This window comes from Falco naumanni, chromosome 2, assembly GCF_017639655.2.
Source record: "Falco naumanni isolate bFalNau1 chromosome 2, bFalNau1.pat, whole genome shotgun sequence".
NCBI classification, from domain to species: domain Eukaryota; kingdom Metazoa; phylum Chordata; class Aves; order Falconiformes; family Falconidae; genus Falco; species Falco naumanni.
Genome location: NC_054055.1, coordinates 103,809,585 through 103,830,275, shown reverse-complemented (window position 1 = coordinate 103,830,275; position 20,691 = coordinate 103,809,585). Strand labels below are relative to the sequence as shown.

General features: G+C 38.8%; 1 protein-coding gene and 1 long non-coding RNA gene across 4 annotated transcripts in view; both read left to right on the top strand.

The window, feature by feature from the left end:
* Nucleotides 1-11,366, top strand: part of GABPA (GA binding protein transcription factor subunit alpha) — a 28,423-nt gene extending 17,057 nt beyond the window's left edge. For 2 of the 3 annotated variants that reach the window (XM_040582856.1, XM_040582857.1), the window contains exons 6-10: nucleotides 465-659; nucleotides 1,452-1,508; nucleotides 2,543-2,683; nucleotides 4,017-4,209; nucleotides 8,550-11,366. In XM_040582856.1, coding sequence (XP_040438790.1) covers nucleotides 465-659; nucleotides 1,452-1,508; nucleotides 2,543-2,683; nucleotides 4,017-4,209; nucleotides 8,550-8,778 — 815 coding nt within the window. In that variant the 3' untranslated portion in view covers nucleotides 8,779-11,366. Of the gene's footprint in view, nucleotides 1-464; nucleotides 660-1,451; nucleotides 1,509-2,542; nucleotides 2,684-4,016; nucleotides 4,210-5,257; nucleotides 5,415-8,549 lie in introns of all 3 variants that reach the window. The other variant, XM_040582858.1, reaches the window with a different exon arrangement.
* Nucleotides 11,367-13,485: 2,119 nt separating this feature from the next.
* LOC121083022 lies at nucleotides 13,486-18,153 on the top strand. Its single transcript, XR_005826218.1, has 3 exons — nucleotides 13,486-15,325; nucleotides 16,036-16,146; nucleotides 16,244-18,153. It is a non-coding gene; the product is annotated as an uncharacterized LOC121083022 (long non-coding RNA).
* The last annotated feature ends 2,538 nt before the right edge of the window (nucleotides 18,154-20,691 follow it).

Sequence of the window (20,691 nt, the reverse complement as noted above, 5' to 3'; positions counted from 1 at the left end):
ACCTAGAATGCAGCCCTATACAGGCTTCTGTGAAAAAAATTAACTTCATCCCAGCCAAACCCAGTACAATGGTCATTTTTAATACTTTAGAAACTCTGATTACGTGAATGAGTTTAGAATATGGTATTTCGACATAATCACATGCTGATCAATATATTTTTTTTGAAAATGAAGACCTTGGAAAAAGAGAAATAATTATGTTCTGTGTTTGAGAAATGTCAGGCATAGTTCTGATGTAAAAGCTTTTGATAAAGGAAAATCCCTTTTTTGCCCTCTCCACCTGCCCACCAAGCCACACTATGCTATCAGCATTTTAAGAGGGGTCAGCTTTGCGCCCAGTCAGATTTGGTCAAGGTAACTGTGGTGCTTTATGTTACGTATTTACCTTCATGGAAGTTATATAATTGAGGAGGAACCCTGCAGCATATTATGAGACGATTTGCAGTTTCATCTCTTTTTCCCAGACCCAGTACAGTGGTCGACAGACCAGGTGCTCCACTGGGTGGTGTGGGTGATGAAGGAGTTCAGCATGACTGACATTGACCTCAATGCACTCAGCATTCCTGGACGAGAACTCTGCAGCCTCAGTCAAGAAGACTTCTTCCAGCGCGTCCCACGGGGAGAAATTCTCTGGAGCCATTTAGAGCTTCTCCGAAAATGTAAGGGAGTTTTTTTCTGTAACTGATTTTACTTATTCCCTTTTCACCCTTCTCTTTTTTTCTTTCTTTAAAGATGAAACCAATTGTGAACAGTTGTTTTTCTTCTACTTCAATATTGGCAGTAAAAATGAGGGCATCTGTACAAGATAACAGGAGATATTAGTGAGAATGTCTGCTGTTATGAAACATGTTTGCATACTAAACACTGTCTGCCTGTCTTATATTGAACTTCATAACTATTAGGAATTACTGACTGATGATTCCTCCTTTGTTTTTAATAAAGGTTCTTAATTTGTGCATCTCCTGGATTTGATAGTTTTATAACTAAACATTGATTTGGAGTTATTTAATGTGCATCTCTGTGTCATATAGAAATGAAGATTATTAAACATAAGCAATGAAACCCTTAGGTGGTACACAACACAACTGATAAGTGATACATTGTATGTGCATAATACAATAATATATATGTGTGTTTCAGATTTATCATGCTTGGATGTAACTTGGCAGACTAGAAACTATTTCCATCTTCATTTATGTGATATAGCTAAAGGACGGAGAATGCATAAGATTCTTTGAAATTCACCATGTACATCCTTATTTCTAAAAATCAAATTATAAACTTTAAACATCTCTACTCATAAGACCATGAGCTATGCATGTCTCGGTCTTTTGCAAAGTGATACCAAATTCTGACACTTTTCCACTATGAAATATAAAAATTTTTGATCTTCAGGTGAGTTGGAATTTATGGGTTAAATAAAAATTTACTGGGTTTTTTCTAATTTGCAGATGTATTGGCTAGCCAAGAACACTCTGGAGAAATAGCAACTGTTACCATTGATCAGCGTAAGTACTTCTGCCAGCAGTTAATTCATACAGTTAACTGTTTGCGGGTTTAGCACTGTACTTTGGTTCTGCACTGTAATAGTACAACATTTAGAAAATCACTCAAGAGAGTAGTTTTCCTTGGTGACGGGAGCAGGGCATATTTTAAACTTGAAAACAAAACATTGAGTTTTTCAATATTTTGTTATTGACTGAAAGGTGTTGTATGACCTGAACTATGAAAGTTTCTGACTTTTATTTTGGCTGGTAGGTTTTCCACTCTCTTTAAATAAGCTGTGTAGGATAGATATTGGAGGTCTTGAATTGTTCTGGTTTTTTGAGTTATATATTACATTAATGAATGGATATATTAAAATGTTATGATTTCAAAAGAAAATGTTTCCAAAAAACTGAAAGGGAGTGTGGAAGAGAGGACTTGCTTTGAAACCAATACTAGAAAAAATACATTAAAGTAACTTTTCAGTTATTTAAAACTCATTCTTCCAGCTGAAGCGGCAGCATAAATTATTAAAATGAGTCAATTTTCAGAAGATTTGTAAGCAGCTGATATGTTAAATAGACTGTGTATTACATCCTGGGTTTGTGTCTAGTTAAAGTCACCTAGAATGAATCATTTGCATTTTCTTATAGCATTGCAATAGAAGGGTTTTTAGTTGCTGTTTGAACAGCAGATGTGGAGGGTTGTACAGTGACTGTAGACAAAAGTGCATTAGGGTAGATCATAAGGGAACAGTGTAAAGATGAAAAAATGCTTTTATGGGAGCATGTAATATACATGACAGTAAACTAAAGCTGATGTTTTATCTGTAATGTGGCATTACTGCTACAAGTCTGAAACCATAATTTCCACTGAAAGAGTTGAAAAATCTTTAAATTATTCTTAGCATTGTGTGTGTAAATACACGGTGTGTCTTTTTAGCAAAGGAAAAAACTTGGTTCCTAGATGTTATGATAATACAGGTAATAAATAATATATGCCTATTTCTGTGCCAGCAATTTATAATTTATGTTCTGCAATGTTCTGTGCTTTACAGCTGTGCAGATTATTCCAGCATCTGTACAGCCTGCTACCCCAACCACCATTAAAGTAATAAACAGCAGCGCAAAGGCAGCTAAAGTACAGAGAGCTCCAAGGATCGCTGGGGAAGATAGAAGTTCCCCTGGGAACAGAACAGGTATTGTCTGCGCTATTTTAAAATGCGAATGCGGTAACCACTTACTCATTAATTTGAATTACAGTTTTGTAGAACACATCTTTGTCACTCTAAATGTGAAGTTCGTAGAAGTCCATGTGGTGTGAAGGGGACTGCAGCTACAAAATATATCACAAGCACATGTAGAGCTGGCAGGTTCGTTAGCTCAGATAGGTGCTGTGTTAGCGTGGTACTGCAGCTTTTGAGTCCTGCAGTAAATAGTGCATAAAATTGTTTCTTCTATCACTTAACAGTCTGTCCTCTTAAACCACTGCACAGCATTTACTCAAGCTTTTAACTTCTTTCCATTTACAGAAAGAGAAAATAAACTTTTATTGTATGTTGTAGAATCCTAGCCTGGCTACTTACTACTTGCTCTACTTGTATTTCTCCTCCCTCACCCCCACCCCTCAATTTGTTGATTTTACAATTAATTGAGTTTTAGGTTTCTTATTTTGTTAAATGAATGCACCTTCTCAAAAGCTGCACATTAAATATGCAATTTTTGAATTAGTTATTCATACGTACTCTTTGATTATTAAGTCTCCTTAATATCTTAATCTTTTTTTTTTTCTGTCATATTTGCTTTGGTTCTCTCCACTGTTGTGAATTTTTATGCTAAATCCTTTCCTTCCCCCCATCTATTATGATGTCATTCAGGATTCTTAGGCCAAGATTGTATCGGCTGACATCAGTGAGGAATACTCTGGTGTTTTTCCCTGTAGGCATTAAGTCTGTTATCTGTATATCATTGAGAAGTTGGGAATTTAACTGCAGATGCTTGAATTAAAAAGAAATCTTAATGACTGTACATGCAAGACATTATGTTGACATAAACTGAAGTTTAGGGGGAGTATTTCTAATATTTAATGTTGAAATTTGAGACTAAATTTAAAAAAAACCCACACAATTTCCATTACATAGGTATATGTGTGTGTGCATGTGTGTTTGTGCTTGAAGAGGAATAAACAGCTCTTGCTAAATCTGTTATATTTTAGGGATAGATGTGTGTCTAAATGACTATATGTAATATTGTGTTTAGGTTTTTTTCTGAAGTTCTAGGGAAAGATTAATGAGAAATCTGGATTTTTTTTTTCCTGTATCAGTTTCTTTTTTAATAGATTAATACTGATGACTTTGTAGGAAAATTTTTACAAAAGAATAATTAGAAGAAATTAAGTGCAAGTTTTCCTTCCATCGTATATTCTATGTTGGTCTGCTTTAATATGTTGGTTGAAAATTTTTAGCTATCAGTGGAACATAAAAAGGACAAATTAAATTAATTAAACGGAACTTATTATTCCTATTTCAACAGGAAACAATGGCCAGATCCAGTTGTGGCAGTTTTTATTAGAACTTCTCACTGACAAAGATGCTCGGGACTGTATTTCTTGGGTTGGTGATGAAGGAGAGTTTAAATTGAATCAACCTGAACTGGTTGCACAAAAATGGGGACAGCGCAAAAACAAGCCCACGATGAACTATGAGAAGCTTAGTCGGGCTTTAAGGTAAGGAACTTTAGGAACTGATCAGGTATTAAGCGATTTGCTTCCACTTGGCTACCTTATTTTTAACTATCCTAACACAAGACTTGCAGCTATATTAGGGGTGTTAAATTGAAAAATACAGTTGACAGGTATGTTTCAGCAGTTGTGATTCCAACATAGTGAGCTTTTATCAACAAGAAATGGAAGTGTTTCAGGCTGTCCTCATTCCATCATGATTTTGTAGTTTGATATTGGTAAGAGGGACTTGTATTATTGAATCATTGTAGGTGATGTGTTTGAGGAGTGGGAAGAATGCAAGTAGCTGAATGTTAGACTTTTTCCCCTGATTATTTTGGCCTCTGAAGATTTGTGCAAGTTCTCTGAAGTCATTAAGATTTAACTTCTAACTTCTGATTCTGATATGGTTAAATCTACTTCTCTTGATTAGTTTTCAAGAAAGGTATTTATTGCCTAATCCTGCAAATTTTTTAAGCAGTTTTAGAAGCTCTTTTATGTGAGTAAAGTTGTATATTGGTTGAAGTCTGAGATTTACTTCTCAGCATTTCCACTTTTCACTGCACTATTTTTTTAAAAAAGCAAGTAAACTCATCTACCATTCTTTTTTTTTTTAAAATTACCTTTTCTATTAAAATTCTTCTATTTAAAAATACCTCTATGAGAAATGATGGTAAAGAAAGAAGAAACTGGCAGGCACCAGATAAACAACTTAACTATACCTTTTCGTTTGTCTTGTAATTTCTTTAGGCACAGTATTGTGGATGCCGGAATTATTTTATGAGTTTGAGAGGAAAGTGAACAAATTAATGAAAAAGAAATATTTTGAAGGATGTTAGGTATGGAAAGGCACAACTTCTAGAAGTTCCTGAGCCCCAGATCACTGAAAGCAAGGAAGAGCATTGATACATGCTTACTTTCATGCTTTTTGTTTAGGCATCCTCTTTTGATCTGTTGGAGCCTGTATCCTGTTCTAGATAGATCTTTAGTGTGGTCTTGTGTGGCTGTTCTTCCATTATTTATATATTGAATTAGAATACTATTCATTTTGTAGGATCACAGAATTCTTTGGGAGGGAAGGGCCTCAGGAGGTCTCTGGTCCGACCTCCTGCCCAAAGCAGGGCCTTCCCAGTAGAGCTGCTCCCCAGCCTGTATTGTTGCAATACCATTCCCGCATTTTCAACCTGTGAATCTGCGTTTGTGTGCGGAAGGTACATGTGAAAACTTTCTGGAACATAAAAAATCATGTAAATGGTGATGCTAATGTGTTTTGGGTTTTGTTAATAAAGTCTGCAGAAGATCTCAAAGCCAGCTGAAGAACTTTAGAATAATGTTCTTATCACTGGGATATTAAACAGATGTCTGCACAGTAATTTGCATAAATCACTATTAGAGAAGTTTTGCATTTATATTTTAGTCACAGAATTACAGAAATCACATTCCTCAATGTTGCCATTTTGGCAGCTGCATCAATATTGACATGTTTTCTAACACTTGAATGTCTGAAGGGATGTTTAATGCGTCTTGCTACTCCCATGATAAACACTGTTGCCAAGCTAAAGTTTTATTAAATGGTACTATGTTTTGTTTACTAATGTACTGAAATCCCCATGTCAACTATTGATTAATACAGAAAATTATGTTGATGTTACTGAGAAATGTGCTAGCTCTTCTGTCCAGCTGTACGAAAACCAGTCAGTATATAAGCTAGGACAGGGTGAAAAGTGGCAGAGCAGGGTTTTTTTGTTACATACACCTTGGTAAATTTTCTAAAATCAACATCTGTTTAGTTGTGCAGTCGGGAAGTGAGAGTTGAAGAAAAATAATTCATCCCTTGTATTATTCTAAAACAAAATTTTCATGTGACTTAGAACATTCCAGTAACTAAGGCAGAACATTTCAGTAACCAAGGCTTTGTGCACTCGCCTGGGTATTTTTATTTATTTTTAGCTTTCTATATTTTTTGAATAAGCAAATGCTGTAATCAGAAATGCATTCAACATAATATTGAAAAAATCCTCTCGCCGCACTGCTTCAATTTTAACTGTAGTGTTTCTAGCATGAGATGTGGGAGTCTTGTATGGTTTGGGCTGTTGTGTAAATGCAGACTAGTTTCTTGTGATCCTTTTGCTTTCTGGTTATATTGGTAATGTGGACTAAATAATTTAAGTTTATTCAGTTTTGTAAATATTTTTCTACAGCATTATTTTGAGACAGACATTGTACAGGATTGTACAATAAATGTAAGTGCTTGTACAGAGTTAAAAACTTAAAATTAAAAATTGGCTGATGGCACTTGACATATGACACAGCCAAATTTTACAAACTTTGGCTTTCTGCAGATGCTTTGTATTGACCCAGGTCAGCTGGTGCAGCTGCCAGTTCCCCAGTTTCTCTATGTCCAAGACCCTGTCACATTTAACATGAATGCCTGCCCAGGGTTCCCACACTCTAAACCCTACTGTATTATTTCACGTGTGAGGGATACACCAGGGTATCACTCGCCCATCTCCAATTCTGCCCAGCACAGCAAGACTGTACTTCAAAGCTGAACATAAATTATCATCTCTAGGTTATGGAGTTCATCCAACCTGTTCTAACTAAACCTCACTGCCTCACTAGGAGGCTGAATGTGATGGACACCATACAACAACAGAACCTTCAGCTGGTGCCAAGAAGATGCCTTGGAGGATGGGGCTGGTGTGAAGTGCTGAGTGGGAGCAGAGTAGCAGTTAAGGAACAAGTGTAATGATGTGGAGAAGAAAACATAAAGTGAGGGAGGTGCAGGTGTGGAGTGAGGAGGAGGACTGAAGAGGAGGCTTTTGTATAACTATGTCATTCAGGAGAAAGGTAAAGGAGAGATTTGGCAAATGGACCAAACTTGCTTTACCCGCAGAGCAGCAGCAAGCTATTTTGACAGTTCCTGCGCTCCGTAACAGGCCTCTGTGGCTTCCTGTATGATATCAGTAACCAGCAGTCTTGCCAACATTTTTTCTGCATAGTCTGTTCCTCATCCTATCTTTGCTTTGGTCTTGTTGCTTAGATCCTGACCCTCAAAAGTAAGAAATTTAAAGGTGTGTGGTTTTTTTGGTTGGTTGGTTTGGTTTTGGTGGGTTTTTTTTGTTCTGTTTTGTTTTTTTTTTTTTCTTTTTTTTTTTTTTTCAGAATCTGAGGTGCCTGAAGAAATTTGGTTGGATTCTTAGTAACTTACCTCTTTTACACTAGAGCAGGGAGACAGAAGTTAGTCTTTTTATTTACTAATTTTGCTGGTGAATGAGAATTATTTTTGCTTTACAAGCATGTGACTCAGAGCACCAAGTTTTAGGCAGTCAAGAAAGCTGGACTAATTTGCACTGCATTTGGGTAATGATTTTGAGGAAATTGTGTGATTTCTTTTGTTTTGTTGTTGTTGTTAGTTTTGGGTTTGATTTTTTTTTTTTTCCAAATTTATCACAAGCTTGTTAAGCTCATTAAGTCTAAGTTATGTCCCAGCCACTTAGGTTTTTTTTAATGAGAAATGTGACATGTTCTATTAATGCCTGCAGTGAGACCGGAACAGCAACAGAAGTGTAAAATTCTAACTTCTGTTTTACTGCTATCACCTAAAGTTTTGTAATGTCTCTGGAGCACAGTGGGTCATACAGACTTTGTTATCTTTACTGCGTTTCTGCCCAGTTTGACAATTCTTTTGTGACACAAAGTAAAAAGTATTCATAGTTAGAGAAGTCACTTTTAGATGTAAATAAAGGCAACATATGTAGTTTTGCCAGGATATGAACTATAAAAAAAAACAAACAAAACCAACCAAACCAAAAAAAACCCCAAACATCTTTTGTAGTGTTACTTCTATCTTTGAAAACAACACTGAGAGAATGACTGCTTTAACATCAGGGAAGCTGCAGTGCTAATTTTCAAACTGCTTCCAATGTGAGTTTTTTTTCCTCAGAAAAGCAGAGACAAGTACAGAAAGAGAAAGACAACAATGGTGGGGGGACAGGCAGCATTTTCTTATTAAAGCAAAGCATTTTTTTTTGCTTATTCCTCCTCCCAAGATGTTTTTTTTAAACTTCTCGGAGACCTTCATTTCTGAACTGGTGCTTCTGACTGCCTATAAAATAAATACTGTGTTTTGTTTCTCCTTAACATATCAAGGTGCAGGGACAGTTTTCAGCCCTCTTCCTTTTCTCATACAAGCAAATAGCTAAACAGTAGCTTGGTATATGAAATTATATGAGAATCTTGATGAGAAAAAGATTAATATTGTGGCCTCTGACTGACCTTAAGAACCAATGCATGTGGAAACTACAGATGCTGAAAATTTACTTTTTTTTTTTTACTTTCTGCAGGTATTACTATGATGGAGACATGATCTGCAAAGTGCAAGGCAAGAGGTTTGTGTACAAATTTGTCTGCGACTTGAAAACTCTCATTGGATACAGCGCAGCAGAGCTGAATCGGTTGGTCACAGAATGTGAGCAGAAGAAACTAGCCAAGATGCAACTCCATGGCATTGCACAGCCAGTTACAGCAGTAGCACTAGCTACAGCATCCCTGCAAACAGAGAAAGATAATTAAGCACTAGGACCTGAAAGTGGGAACCTGAGGCCTTTCCTCTATAACCAGAGCAGCTGCTGCTCTTAACCTTTATCACAATTGGAAACTTCTTTTGTTTCTTGACAGTACAATATAAAGCATGATTTTCTATAAAGAACTGGGACTTGCATACATTTTGATCTTTTAACAGCATATATTTCAATATAAGTTAAGGGATCACCACAAGTTCTGCAGCTTTGAGTCAGGGCCTTTATGGTATGCAATCTGAAATTGGTGAGAAAGGTGGAACTGGTCAGCACACTGTATCTGCAGCTGTACAAAGTAATTTTTGCAGCGCTTTTTAATGAGGTACCTACAGCAAGCAGGCTGATCAGTTGTCTGAACTCAGTCCTTCCCAGTCTTCTCTGCTGAACTACCAAATCGGCATTTGATTCTTTCAAAGTTGAACATGTTCATTATTCTCATTTAATCAAGCAGAGCTGAGAGACACATTAAACATTACAAAGCATCAGGTTCTTAAAATAGCTTCTGGGTTTATAAGCAAAGGAAATAAAGGCTAGACTGAACTGAAGATCAGTGCTGAAGAAGGAGATCCAGGTTTAGATCTGTCTTAGGTGAAAAGCCAATTATGAGTATTTCATTATAATATGTAGATAATATGCATATGAGGGCAAGTACTTATCTGTTTTGAAAGACATTGTTAACGCTAGCCATTTAGCAAAAAGCAAAGACAAACTTCTCCCGCCCCCCCCCATTACCACCCCCCCATAAGATGATTCGAAAACTTGAAAAAATATCCCTCACCCAAAGAGTAGTTTGTTTTGGTGGGAGTTTTTAATGCTCCGTTCTGCACAAGGTGCTTATACCTGCACAGTAGTCGACCTTAGTAACTGAAGACTTTAAATTAATCACAGTCGGTAGTCCCTGTTTAGAAACAAAATGCAAGTTGAAAATAGTTTTACAGTGGACTGAAGTTTGATTTCCAAATTATTGTACAGTCTGACATGTATTAAAATACAAATATGTATTTTTTATTTAAAATTAATTTCCTTCTGAACGTCAGGTGATGTTTTTGAAGCTTCGTAAGCCAAATGCATGCTCCAGAGCTGGATGCAATTTGAAGTGTGGATGATGAATTGAAGTAGTTGGAATGTATCCTGAATTCTGAGCTATGGAGAGTACTTCATGCAAACTTATACGTGCAAGTAAAGTACAGGCTGCAACTTTTGAGCTTCTGTAATGATGCCTGTTAGATTAATTTTTTTTGATGGCTGAAAATGGTGTGATTTTGGGTTTGCTTTTGCCCCTACATGTTATTAAACAATATAAACATTATGTCACCATACATATTTTCTAACTTTGTAAGTGAAACCCCTTCTAGTAGCATTTAAGAATTAAAATGCAAATGTATAAGGGAAACCCTTTAATTCTTTGAGGGATCAAATTACTTTAAATCTTAAAAGTGTTTGTACAGTGAGGTTCTAAATGTAAGATGCGTTTATATTGAGGAGCAAGACCACTGGGCTGTTGCTCTTGAGCTGAAAAGGAACAGTCGTACTTGCAGGCAGAAGGCAAAGAACACAGAAGACATGTATACTTTAAAGATGCATTGAGGACAAAGCTTTTTGTTTATAGGTGGATGTTCATCTGCAGATAGCTTTTGCTTAACTAGAAATCCTGCATGTAGTTCTAGCCTATTTTTTTTCATCACAACAATTGAAAGTTGTTTTTTTTTTTTGCCAGATTCTTGCAGTAACTCTTAATATTGTTTTCATTCTTGAGTTCTTAAAGCACACAGTCTACTGAGCATGCTGGTTTTGTTTTATAAAAAAAGTCTGAAGTCCTGAGTAAGATATGTAAATGCTCTGTCATGGGAGGTTAACCATCAATCCTTTTATTACTGTTACAGTAGTCAGATTCCACCAGTTGGCAAGTGTTTTGAGATGACTTATGCAAATAAGATGCAGGTTTGTTTGCTAGGAATAAGCTGGTAGTTTGGTGGCAGCAACGGTGTATATAACGCTGCTCCATTGCTAAATGGAAGTCCATTACAAGTCATTAGTTCTATTTAGCAGGGTTCATAAGAGGCCTTTTTAGTTCAAATACAGTATAAGAAGAGAATTTTAAAATACCAGCTCCCTAGATCAAACTGGACTGTGGGAGGATAAAGTAACAGCAAAATGGGAACGTAGTATCAATACTTTATTCTCCTGAATATCCTTGTTACGTAACAAGCCCTCTAGGGGAAACTTCTGATATCACAGTTTCTTTGTAAATACATCCAATTATTATTTTGCAGCTTTTCAGTAGGTATGATAGTCCTTCAGGTTCTTTGTTGTGGGATCTGCTGCTTTTCCACCACGTTCTAATTAGTAAAGAAGGAATCTTTCAGATGGTGTAAAATCGCTGTCACATTCTCTGTAGTTGAGGGAGAAATCTGTGACTAATTTGATGTCTTCAGTAAAATAAAAGATGTAGAATATATTGTCAAAGGTTGTTCTGTTGCTGCCAGAAGGAGAACATAGAAAGAATATTCCCAATTTTTTGTAAAATGGAAGGTTTTTTGCATACTTTTTACTCTTTAAATAAAGACACTTATACTCTGCTAATTATGTATTTCTTTTGTGTTTTGCATTTTTTTGGTAATTTTACATGAAACAATTATTTTCTATTTTTACTCTGATAAAATATTTGTGCATAAAATGTCAATATGGTAAAATAAAAATGTTATACAGCTAATTCCTGTTGACTTCTTAATTTTTCAGAAAGCCATTTGTAATACCATTCAGGTGCAACCAGTTAAAAGATGAATACATGTGCTTTATTCTCATTACTGTTAAGATCACAAGCTCGTTAGAGGAAGAAGGCAGGCTGATCTTCTGAAGATGGATCTTCTTTGATTCGGTACTTGGCTATGTGCTTCTACTTTTAAACTGGAACTCAGAGTCCTCATTACTGTAACAGCTTTCTTTAAGGTCTTAATTGTAAATCTCAAAACGGTGCTTTGATAAAAATAATGTTGGGAACTGTAGCAGGACAAAATGGAGCCTTGTAAAGGAGTTAGGTTTGTGCTTTTAGCCGTGTTTAAGTTGGAAGGGTTCATGTTGATCTGTAGACTTTGGACTGTGTCATTCTTGCAAATAGCCCTACTTACCTCATGTGGCCCGCTAACTCAATTGTTAGTACTGTCCTTATGTAAAAAAGATAAAGTTCTGATTATACTGTTACTACCTTATTTTTAAATGGTGTTTCAATAAAAATATTCTCATGGTACCTCTGAACTACTCCATCTGGACTGCCAAATTTAAGATTGAAATATTTTGTCATCTTCAAACCTACCAGAACACTTGATTTCAAAATGTTTGTGTTTAGCTTGGCAACAACGTGTAACGAACTTAAAATTATTTTTTAGAACATTTCAGTAATTTGTTGGCCACCTTTTAAAGTGTTCAGTATCTTATTAATTGAGGACCTTCTATTTGTGTTTATAGTTACTGATATCTTTATGTTAGTGTTGGTTTGGGGATTCCTGTTCACAGACTTAAATTTTTATTGGTACGATACAGGGAATACTTGCAATTATCAATCTTGAGCAAAATAAGCTGACATAGGATACTGTTGCCTGATAATCAAAGAAGCATGATACAAGGACTGCTCACAGGTTTGTGGGAAATGTTTTTGCTGACTAGACGGGGTGGAGTGGGGGTGTGTGTGTGTGTGTTTAAGGTTGTACATATTCTTAAAGGTTGTGCTTTTTAATATAGCTATAGCAGGACTTCTACAATGTGTTTGGTTTGATGCTGTATAATATTTTTTTCCTTTGGAAAAGTAATTTTTGATATAGATGATGCTAAACAGAAGATTACTTAATAATTAAAGGAAGGAACGATTGACTGGTGTTGTGAGTTGTAATGCAGAACGCGGAACATCAGACATATTATGGCTCAATTACATTTTGCATCATTTCAGGATTGGAGCCCGCAGCACGTAGTCAGCAAACTGAAGTTTTATCGCCTTGTAATTTCTGAGTATTGACATCTCAGCCATTAATAATTTGAAAGTAAGGTTAAAAAATGCTGAGGAGAAGGAACAAATACTGAGTGTCTGCTTAAATTAATTTTGGTTTCCAGAAGACCAGTTCCACAAGTAAAGAACAATTCTAAGTGGTGCTAATGGCAGTGGTATCAGAAGATGCATATGTAGCCCATGAAATGGATCTTACTTACCTGGAAAAGCAGAGAGGATTCTGTGGTTGGTTGTGGTCTGTCACATACCACATCCAAGTAAGTTCTTTTTGTAGGTGGTGTCACTGTAACTGGCTATGATGGGAAAGAAAGAATCCAAAGGTACTTAATTATTGATTTTAAGCAACTTACTTATGTAATTACTTAATAAAAATGAAATCTGTTTAAAAGAAGAGATAACTCTTATTGCAAACAGCTGGAATACTCATGTGAAATAGTGATCTCATCACCAGAAACAGCTAAAACTACCTACAGTGCATTTGTTTTTAATTGTCCAACAGTTCCTGACTTACGAAACAACTGGACGCTAGACAGTAATAAAAATTCAGTTTGTAGTCTTTTTTCAGGTTGCTGGAGTTGAAGTGATTGTTCAGAAACAGCAGGAAAAATGGTTGGTTAGTTTAGCACAGATTTGTTGAGTGTGAAAACTTGCAGAATTGTTTAATTTGGTTATTGAATTGCTTCAAGTATTTGCTGCTAATGATCTAAATGAGCTGGGAGTCTTCAGTAGCAAAAAGACTCATTGTTCATAATAGATATCTTTAGGACAGCTTTTTTTTTTTCTTTTTCTTCCTCTTACCTTTGCAACCTGCCTTGTAACCTAAATGGAAGAAACTAGGATTTAGGAGCCGTATTTCTAGTCCTGTGTGGGCTGCCTATCAGAATTCAGTAGTCAAAGTAGGTTACCCCCATTTCAGTAGACAAAAAGCAAATTATATGAATTATATATATTACAAGAATATGTAATATTTATCAATTATAATGAAGCAAGCATGGATGGCACTAAAACATTTCATAGAAATTACAAGATCTGTTGTTTATTTGAAATTCTTCACAGTTAGGGAAAGATATTTTGGGATGAAAAAATGTTTCCCCCCCATCCCAGTGAGCTTAGGTTTTTGAATATTCTCATTTTCAAGGGCTACAGGAACTGCTTCATAGGAACTGGGTTTGTAAAAAGGTTCTGCTGCAAAAGACAATGATAAAGCAGTATGTTTAAAAAAATATTTTAACAGTGAAATCTGCAAACTGTGCATAGGAAAAATTAGTCTGGAAGGGTGAGAATGCAAGAGATGAGATTTAATGACATTAGGGGGAAAGACTGCAGGCTGCAGTTCTTTAAACTTCAGGGTTAGGATGGAAAAGGTATTAATTACTGGGGTTTTCCCCATGAAAGCAATGTTCTATTCCAGAAGCTCAAAGCTGTGTTATTTCCAGAATGAAGCATGCTCGCTGGCACCCAAGGCATGCCAGCATATCGGGCTTCACAGGAATGGCCCCGTGCAGGAATCCGTAACACCCACCTCCAGGCTTTGGCTTCCCCACTGAGACCAGCGAAGGGAGGGCAGAGACAGTCGGTGAAGTGCAAAACTTGCCATGTACCTTGAGTGTCTCCTGACTTGCCCGCTAAAAAAAGCTGAGGGAGGCAAAACTGATGGGGAAGCAGTTTGGCGAGCAACCATAAGTTAATAAAATGACATGAACTGTACCTGCGAGGAGGTACAAGCTGTAACAGGAGCTTGAACTTGTCCTTGGGAATAATTCACCAGGCCTAAAGTGAGCTCTGTAAGAATGAGGGGAGAAAAAATTCAGCTGGGGAACACTTCTCGAGTAGAGGGGGTTTTGTGGAGAAGAGGTGTGTCTGTCTTTCCTGCTCTACCAACTTTCCAACCCACGGGCCAGTTACAGCTGAAGGGTTACAAACAATAAACGTTTGCAACCCTTGAGAAACTGAAGAGCTGAGTAAGTGCGATGGTGCTTGAATTAATGTGCCCAGGTAGGAAAATAAAGTGTAATTCAGCCTGTTTACAATCAACAATATGCTTTTGTAGACTGGCCGCTGGCTGACTTTTGCTGAGCAGGAGAAGCAGTTAAAAAAACAGGAGAGAGCTTTTCCCCAGAGCAGAAGGCAGGCCTGGACCAGGCTGGCAGGTGCAGAGGACAGACGGCCTTTGCCTGGATGCTCTGCCAGGGTCATCAAAGGGGCTTTGCACAGGACTGGCATAAAACATAATATCGGCCTGTGTAAGTGCTGTGCAAGTTTCTAATTATATAAATATATATACATATGGGGGTGGGTCGGAGTGTCCCCCTAGCTTTGCTTGGTCGGATAGTATTGCAGCCTTTGGACTTCACCATGGCAAACAGATAAGTGGTTCTATGTTTTTCAGACAGACTTGGCTGAAAAGAACGAACTGAGGGAAGAACTGAAAACCTCCTCAGAGGTGCAAAGGTGCTCAGAAACATCAGCTGTGAGGCTGGGCATGTTATTTAATAGACTGAATATAAACGCAGGTAGACATTGATGATGGCAGAAGGTGCAGGTAAGCCAGAGGTGAGGGAAACAGACCCATGACTAAAAAATAAAAATGTAGGGAAGCAAAGAAACTCTTGACTCAGCTGAAGTAGCTGTGAGAAAAACACCGTGAATGCCGTAGCTGTTGCTTGCTGGCACTGTATGCCAAGGGATTGTCTCCTGTTGGCTCTGTAGCTCAGAGAGCTTCTGTTACTAAAGCAAAAGCTGTTAAGGTAGTTCTTGATTATATCTTCACTAGCTGCTGACCAAAGCAGCCAACATTGATTATCTCCTTGGGCCAGGAAGAGTAAACAGATAAAGGCAGGTTTTAATTTTCAGCAGCATACATGTAGAAACACTTTTTCTCTCATTATTGAGTTTCAGTCAAGGGGTTTGAAAAAATTGCTCTAATTAAACTTTGGGCATCCTATGCAGACTTACTTTCAATATCAGCTAACAGATACATCCAGTGAGCTGTGATCCTGGGGAGCAGACAGCTTCCAACAGATTCTTATATTACAGCATTTTCCAATGAACCATATTAAATGACTGATTTAAAGACTTTGATTCTGAAGCCTCTACATGATGGAGGAATCCTGCATTTCACTTTTTTTAAACTGTATTTGGACTTGTGATCACAGAAGGGCTCTTGCTAGAGAGAAGCACGCTGTAATGCTCTACACTTTTCCTGCAGTCTTCCATTGTTTGAGCTACCAATCACAAATTTCTTTCAACCAGCAGCAAAACTGAAGTTTGGTCAGAGTCTGCTGCAGAGAAACTCGCAAACTTCCAGCCAACTCAATCTGACTTTCATAAATAATTTGGGAATTACTGAAGCTATTTATTCTGGTAAGCACTTTGCTCCTTCCCTTTCCTTATATCATCTTGGAAACTCTTCAATGAAATGGAATAACTAAAGGTATAAAATATCCCTTTCTCCTGACAGTGGTCCCAGGGAGTGTGCCAGCTCAGCACCTGTCTCTTCAGCAAAGGGCACTGGTGCCAAAAGAAGTCCAGGAGTGATGCTCTCCTGGGAAGCTCAGCTTTTTCCCCTCTTCCAAAAGACATGCTGCGTGCAGACGGGTTTTCATGGGATATTTCCATTGTTTCTTACATTATCTTGTGTCTAGGAAGTGTTTTTTCCTGTGATCTTCAGGGCAATTAGTTTTCTATATGAAAAAAGGGCAATTTCCCTTTGCAAGGCTTACCTTAGTAAAGAATGCCTGTCACTTGCTGGAACTACAAAACTTTAGTTACTAAAACAAAATCCTAATCAAAAGCCCTGCTGTCAAGGTTGTGGTGGTTCTGCAAATCAATAATAGATTTGAGAGTAACGATCATCACTGGTATTACCGAGTAAGAGCTCATACAGCTTCTTTTCCCAAGAGATGAGCTCAGCTGCACCTATAGAGATTTTTGGCTGAAAAAATTCCATAAACATTAGTTTCCTGCCCCAATAAGAAGACGTCTTTTCCAGTGCTGATCCGAGTCTCCAAAGATTTCTTTACCTATCTGCCTCTTTGAGAAGGGTTTCTCCAACCTCACCTATCACATAATCAGAAATAAAGTATGATGCTTTCTTGCCAAAGAAAAAGTCTTGATATATTTCCTGCTCAACTGTGTATGCCAGAATTGTCCAAGGTACTTTACAGCAATTGTTTATATCTTTGAGAAGAAAATGTAGTCCTGATTTATGGCCAGGTCATATGAAACACATTAGGCTCTTGCATAGTGACGTGTATTCCAGCCAGAAGTAGAACTTATTACAAAAATGTGTTGAATCACATATTGTTGCAACTGCCTTGCCTTTTAATGAGAAGCCTATAGTCTTAATACAATGCTAAAATAAAATTGCTAACACCAGAAGGACCAAAAACCTATCAAGCAGCCAGCCCTTCAGCGTGAAAATTGCTACCTCCAGCCCCCCAAGAGCTGATGCTGAAGCTTCATATTTGTGTGACTGAAAGAGAAAACCCCACTGTGCTCCACTCTGTCCCTCAATGAGGCTGGCTGCACTGTTGTGCTCTGGTTCCCTCTTACTCCTTCCATGTATGAAGAATTTACTGTTAAAATGAATAATTAATTCACAACTTCATTTGCTATTAATTTGGGTAACGCTCTTGAAGAGGGAGGTCATTGGTTACTTTCAGTTTATGGAAAGTTACAATTTGCCTGGGATTTTTGGATTTCAGAAGAACTGAGGTGTACTGTGCATCACTGGGGGAACTTGCTCTTGAGTGGAAAGAAATTCCTTTAAAAGAAAGTTCTGTTCCAGTACCAGCTTTCCCCAGCTGATGTCACTCTGACAATGAAATCTGAAGCACACCAGCTAGAAAAGCTGCACTCCATAAAATCTACTGGTGCTCCCGAGCAGGGAGGATACTCGTCCTTGGGGTGCAGGAAGGAGATGTACTGTCACACGTGGACACCGGTGGTCAGCTGAGCCCCACGGTGTCGCTTGGCTGCTGCGGCATGGCCAGCAGAAATGGCGTGGGGCATTTCCAAGGTGATGGGACCACTGACCGTGGCCACCTGCTGCCCTCGAGATTCTGCCCATGCTGGCCCTCTGGCTCATGGTGCCACACGGCAGAGGCCCCTGCAGCAGCCTGGCCCCCGCCGCTGCAGGCTGGGGCTGGGTGGAGGACATGGCCAGCAGCCTGGTACCCCACATCCTTCCTGCGAGAAATAGCATGGGCAGTGTGGGATTGCTGTGGGTCTTTGGCAACTCGGTTGGAGAAGTTTCTTGTTGTCCAGATCTCAGTGATGTCATCAGGCATCTGTATCCCAAGTACGTTATTGCCAGCCAAGAAACACATGAATAATTGTGTCGAGGGTGTGGGCAAGATTAAATCCAGAGAAGAGGTAATGATGAACATACTCCAAGGCTTTGCATGTAACTTGGCAATATTAGTCCAGAAAAATCTAAGATAACGTGCAGATCTACAAAGGAGCATAAAAAAAACCTGGAAAGCAAGTGAAAAAGGTTTATAACATGAAAAACAAGGAAGAAATTAAAAATGGGCAGACTTAACATGTGAGGTAAGCAACAGAAGATTGCTAAGCAATGGCAACTAGCAGGATGTTAAAAAAAGGGGGAAAAAAACCCTTCATCTTCCGTAACTTGTCAAAACTCCCTCTTATGTTACCGAAGGTAGACCATGTCACATGGCAAAGTTCTCTGTTGGAGACAGACTCCCCTGTGAGAAAGATGTTTATGTTGGTTAATTACTTAACTGGGTGCCTACAAAGTGTCAAGGAGGTGGGGACCACAGTGACAAAGCACTCTCAGGGCCCCTGGTCTGAATTTGCAGGGAGTCTGTCACAATGGCACTGAGAAGTACGAGCCACTCACTCACTTTTACTGGATATTTTTTTTATTGCTGCTTCACACTATTTTGTCACCAAGTCCAGCAGAGAGCTTTCCATTTGCTGCTGCTGCACCTCAGCCCTTCTGAAGCTGCCTGGTTGGGTTGCACCTCCTCGGGTGGATGCACATCCCTCCTCCCCACCACCTGCAGCTGCTGGCTGTGGGCACAGAGCCTTTGCCTTCCTCACTGCAGGCAAGACGTCTTCGGGGGCAGCAGGTAGTGAATGCAATGAATCAGCTAAAAATGGTCATTTTCAACCCAGGGTTTATCCAAGTACGTGAAAATTACTCCCATCCTTTCTAAACAAGCACTTTGTTTGTCCGCTATGACACATGCTGGAGATGGTTTGTCATGGTTTCTGAGCTTTGAGCTGAATTAGAGTGAAGATGGTTGGCTGAAAACTAAAATCCCAACACATCTCTCTTCCCTAGGGGACAAGCATCAGGGAGTAACACTCATACCAGCAAAACTGCTGCAGACAGGAGTGCTGTCCCTCTCTTCACATGTGATACGGTGGTGCATCAACAACACTCCTCTTGATATTGATTTGTTCTCTTGACATTTTCAGTGATGTGCTTGAAGCACTTCAACTGAAGTAATGCAAGCGGGGAAAAAAAAAAAACCAAGCTGTGAAGCTGTAGTCTGTGTAACTCCTGTGTTACAAAACTCTGCTCCAATGCCTTTGCTGGAGAGGCACTCAGATTTCCCTGTGACGATGGGTGTTCCTGCACCTTTCCCTCTGCTAACCTTGCGTTGCTCTCCCAGTGTTTTGCTGGTAAAATCCTGAGTGTATGTGCCAGAAAAGATGGATGATGGGTATATGTTCTCTTAAGTGCATATCCAAATTATAGGGAGATTAATAGAAGATTACAGTATCAATAATTTGAATGAAAAAATTAGAACATCATCTTTAAAATTCCTACTCACCTGTGCATAATTCCAGCTTCCTAATGAGCTCTTTCTAAAGATTTATGATCTTTTTACCTCTGGCTTAAAAAGCAGGGCCTTTTTTATTAAAGAAATAATTTTCATTATGCTATCACACAACTTGATGTTTTAGCGCCGAGGAATGGGAAGCTGTGGGAGAAGCCAGGAGACTACTCGGGGCTGCAGCTCACACAGCAGAAGAGATGCCCTGGCCTGGCCGGCCAGCAGCTCCGCTGCCTGTGCCTCTTCCCGAGGGAGGTGAGGCCCTTGCAAAGTGCACGGGCACAGCCCTTCAAGCTCCGGCGGCTTTTTTGGGAGGGGAGTGCTGGGAAGGAGCCACTGCCAACCCCTGCTCTGCCTTTCGGCAAGCACCTGGCCTGCCCACAGCCAGGGAGCTGAGCAGAATCAGAGGCATCTCTCATGCCTTGTTTCTCCCCATCATTAGGTCACAGACCAGACAGATGATGGAGGGGAGCGCTGGTTCAAATGGGTAACCTTTTGGGTGGCCGTCGTTGTCACCACCTGGATTTTGTGCTTGCTGGGTTAGCTAAATGATGCGTCCTGGCTACAGCCTGTGGGCTGCATGCTCGTGAGGTGACAGAATCCAACTGGAGTCCCAGCTGGAAAGCAGTGCCGGAGGCTGATCAGAACTAGCAACAGCGCATGGCAGAGGCTTTGTGAAGTATAGTTTTGTTAAAAATGCTGTGCTTCACAGGAAGGTAAGCCACAACAATGAACTCATCCAGGTTAAAAATGACAAGTTTTGTTGTTTGGGCAGGTATAGTAAAAAATATGAATATATATGTACGAAAACATATCTAGTAATTATATGTGACATAATATATCATTATATATACCTAATACTTGCATAGAAAAGATAAATCATTTAAAATAACCCTCACAGTATGTTTGTCAGGGTTATTTTTGCAGCTGAATCAGTTCTGTGATCCTGTCAACGATGTGTACGTATGAGCTGTTGTATGGACTCAGTGGAGAAGATTGCATGGGGATAGAAACATACACCTGCATGTCACAAGGGCCAGGCACTGCTCAGCTTGGGTTTGCCACTGGCAGCAACACCCTTGGGACCAGCGCCCAA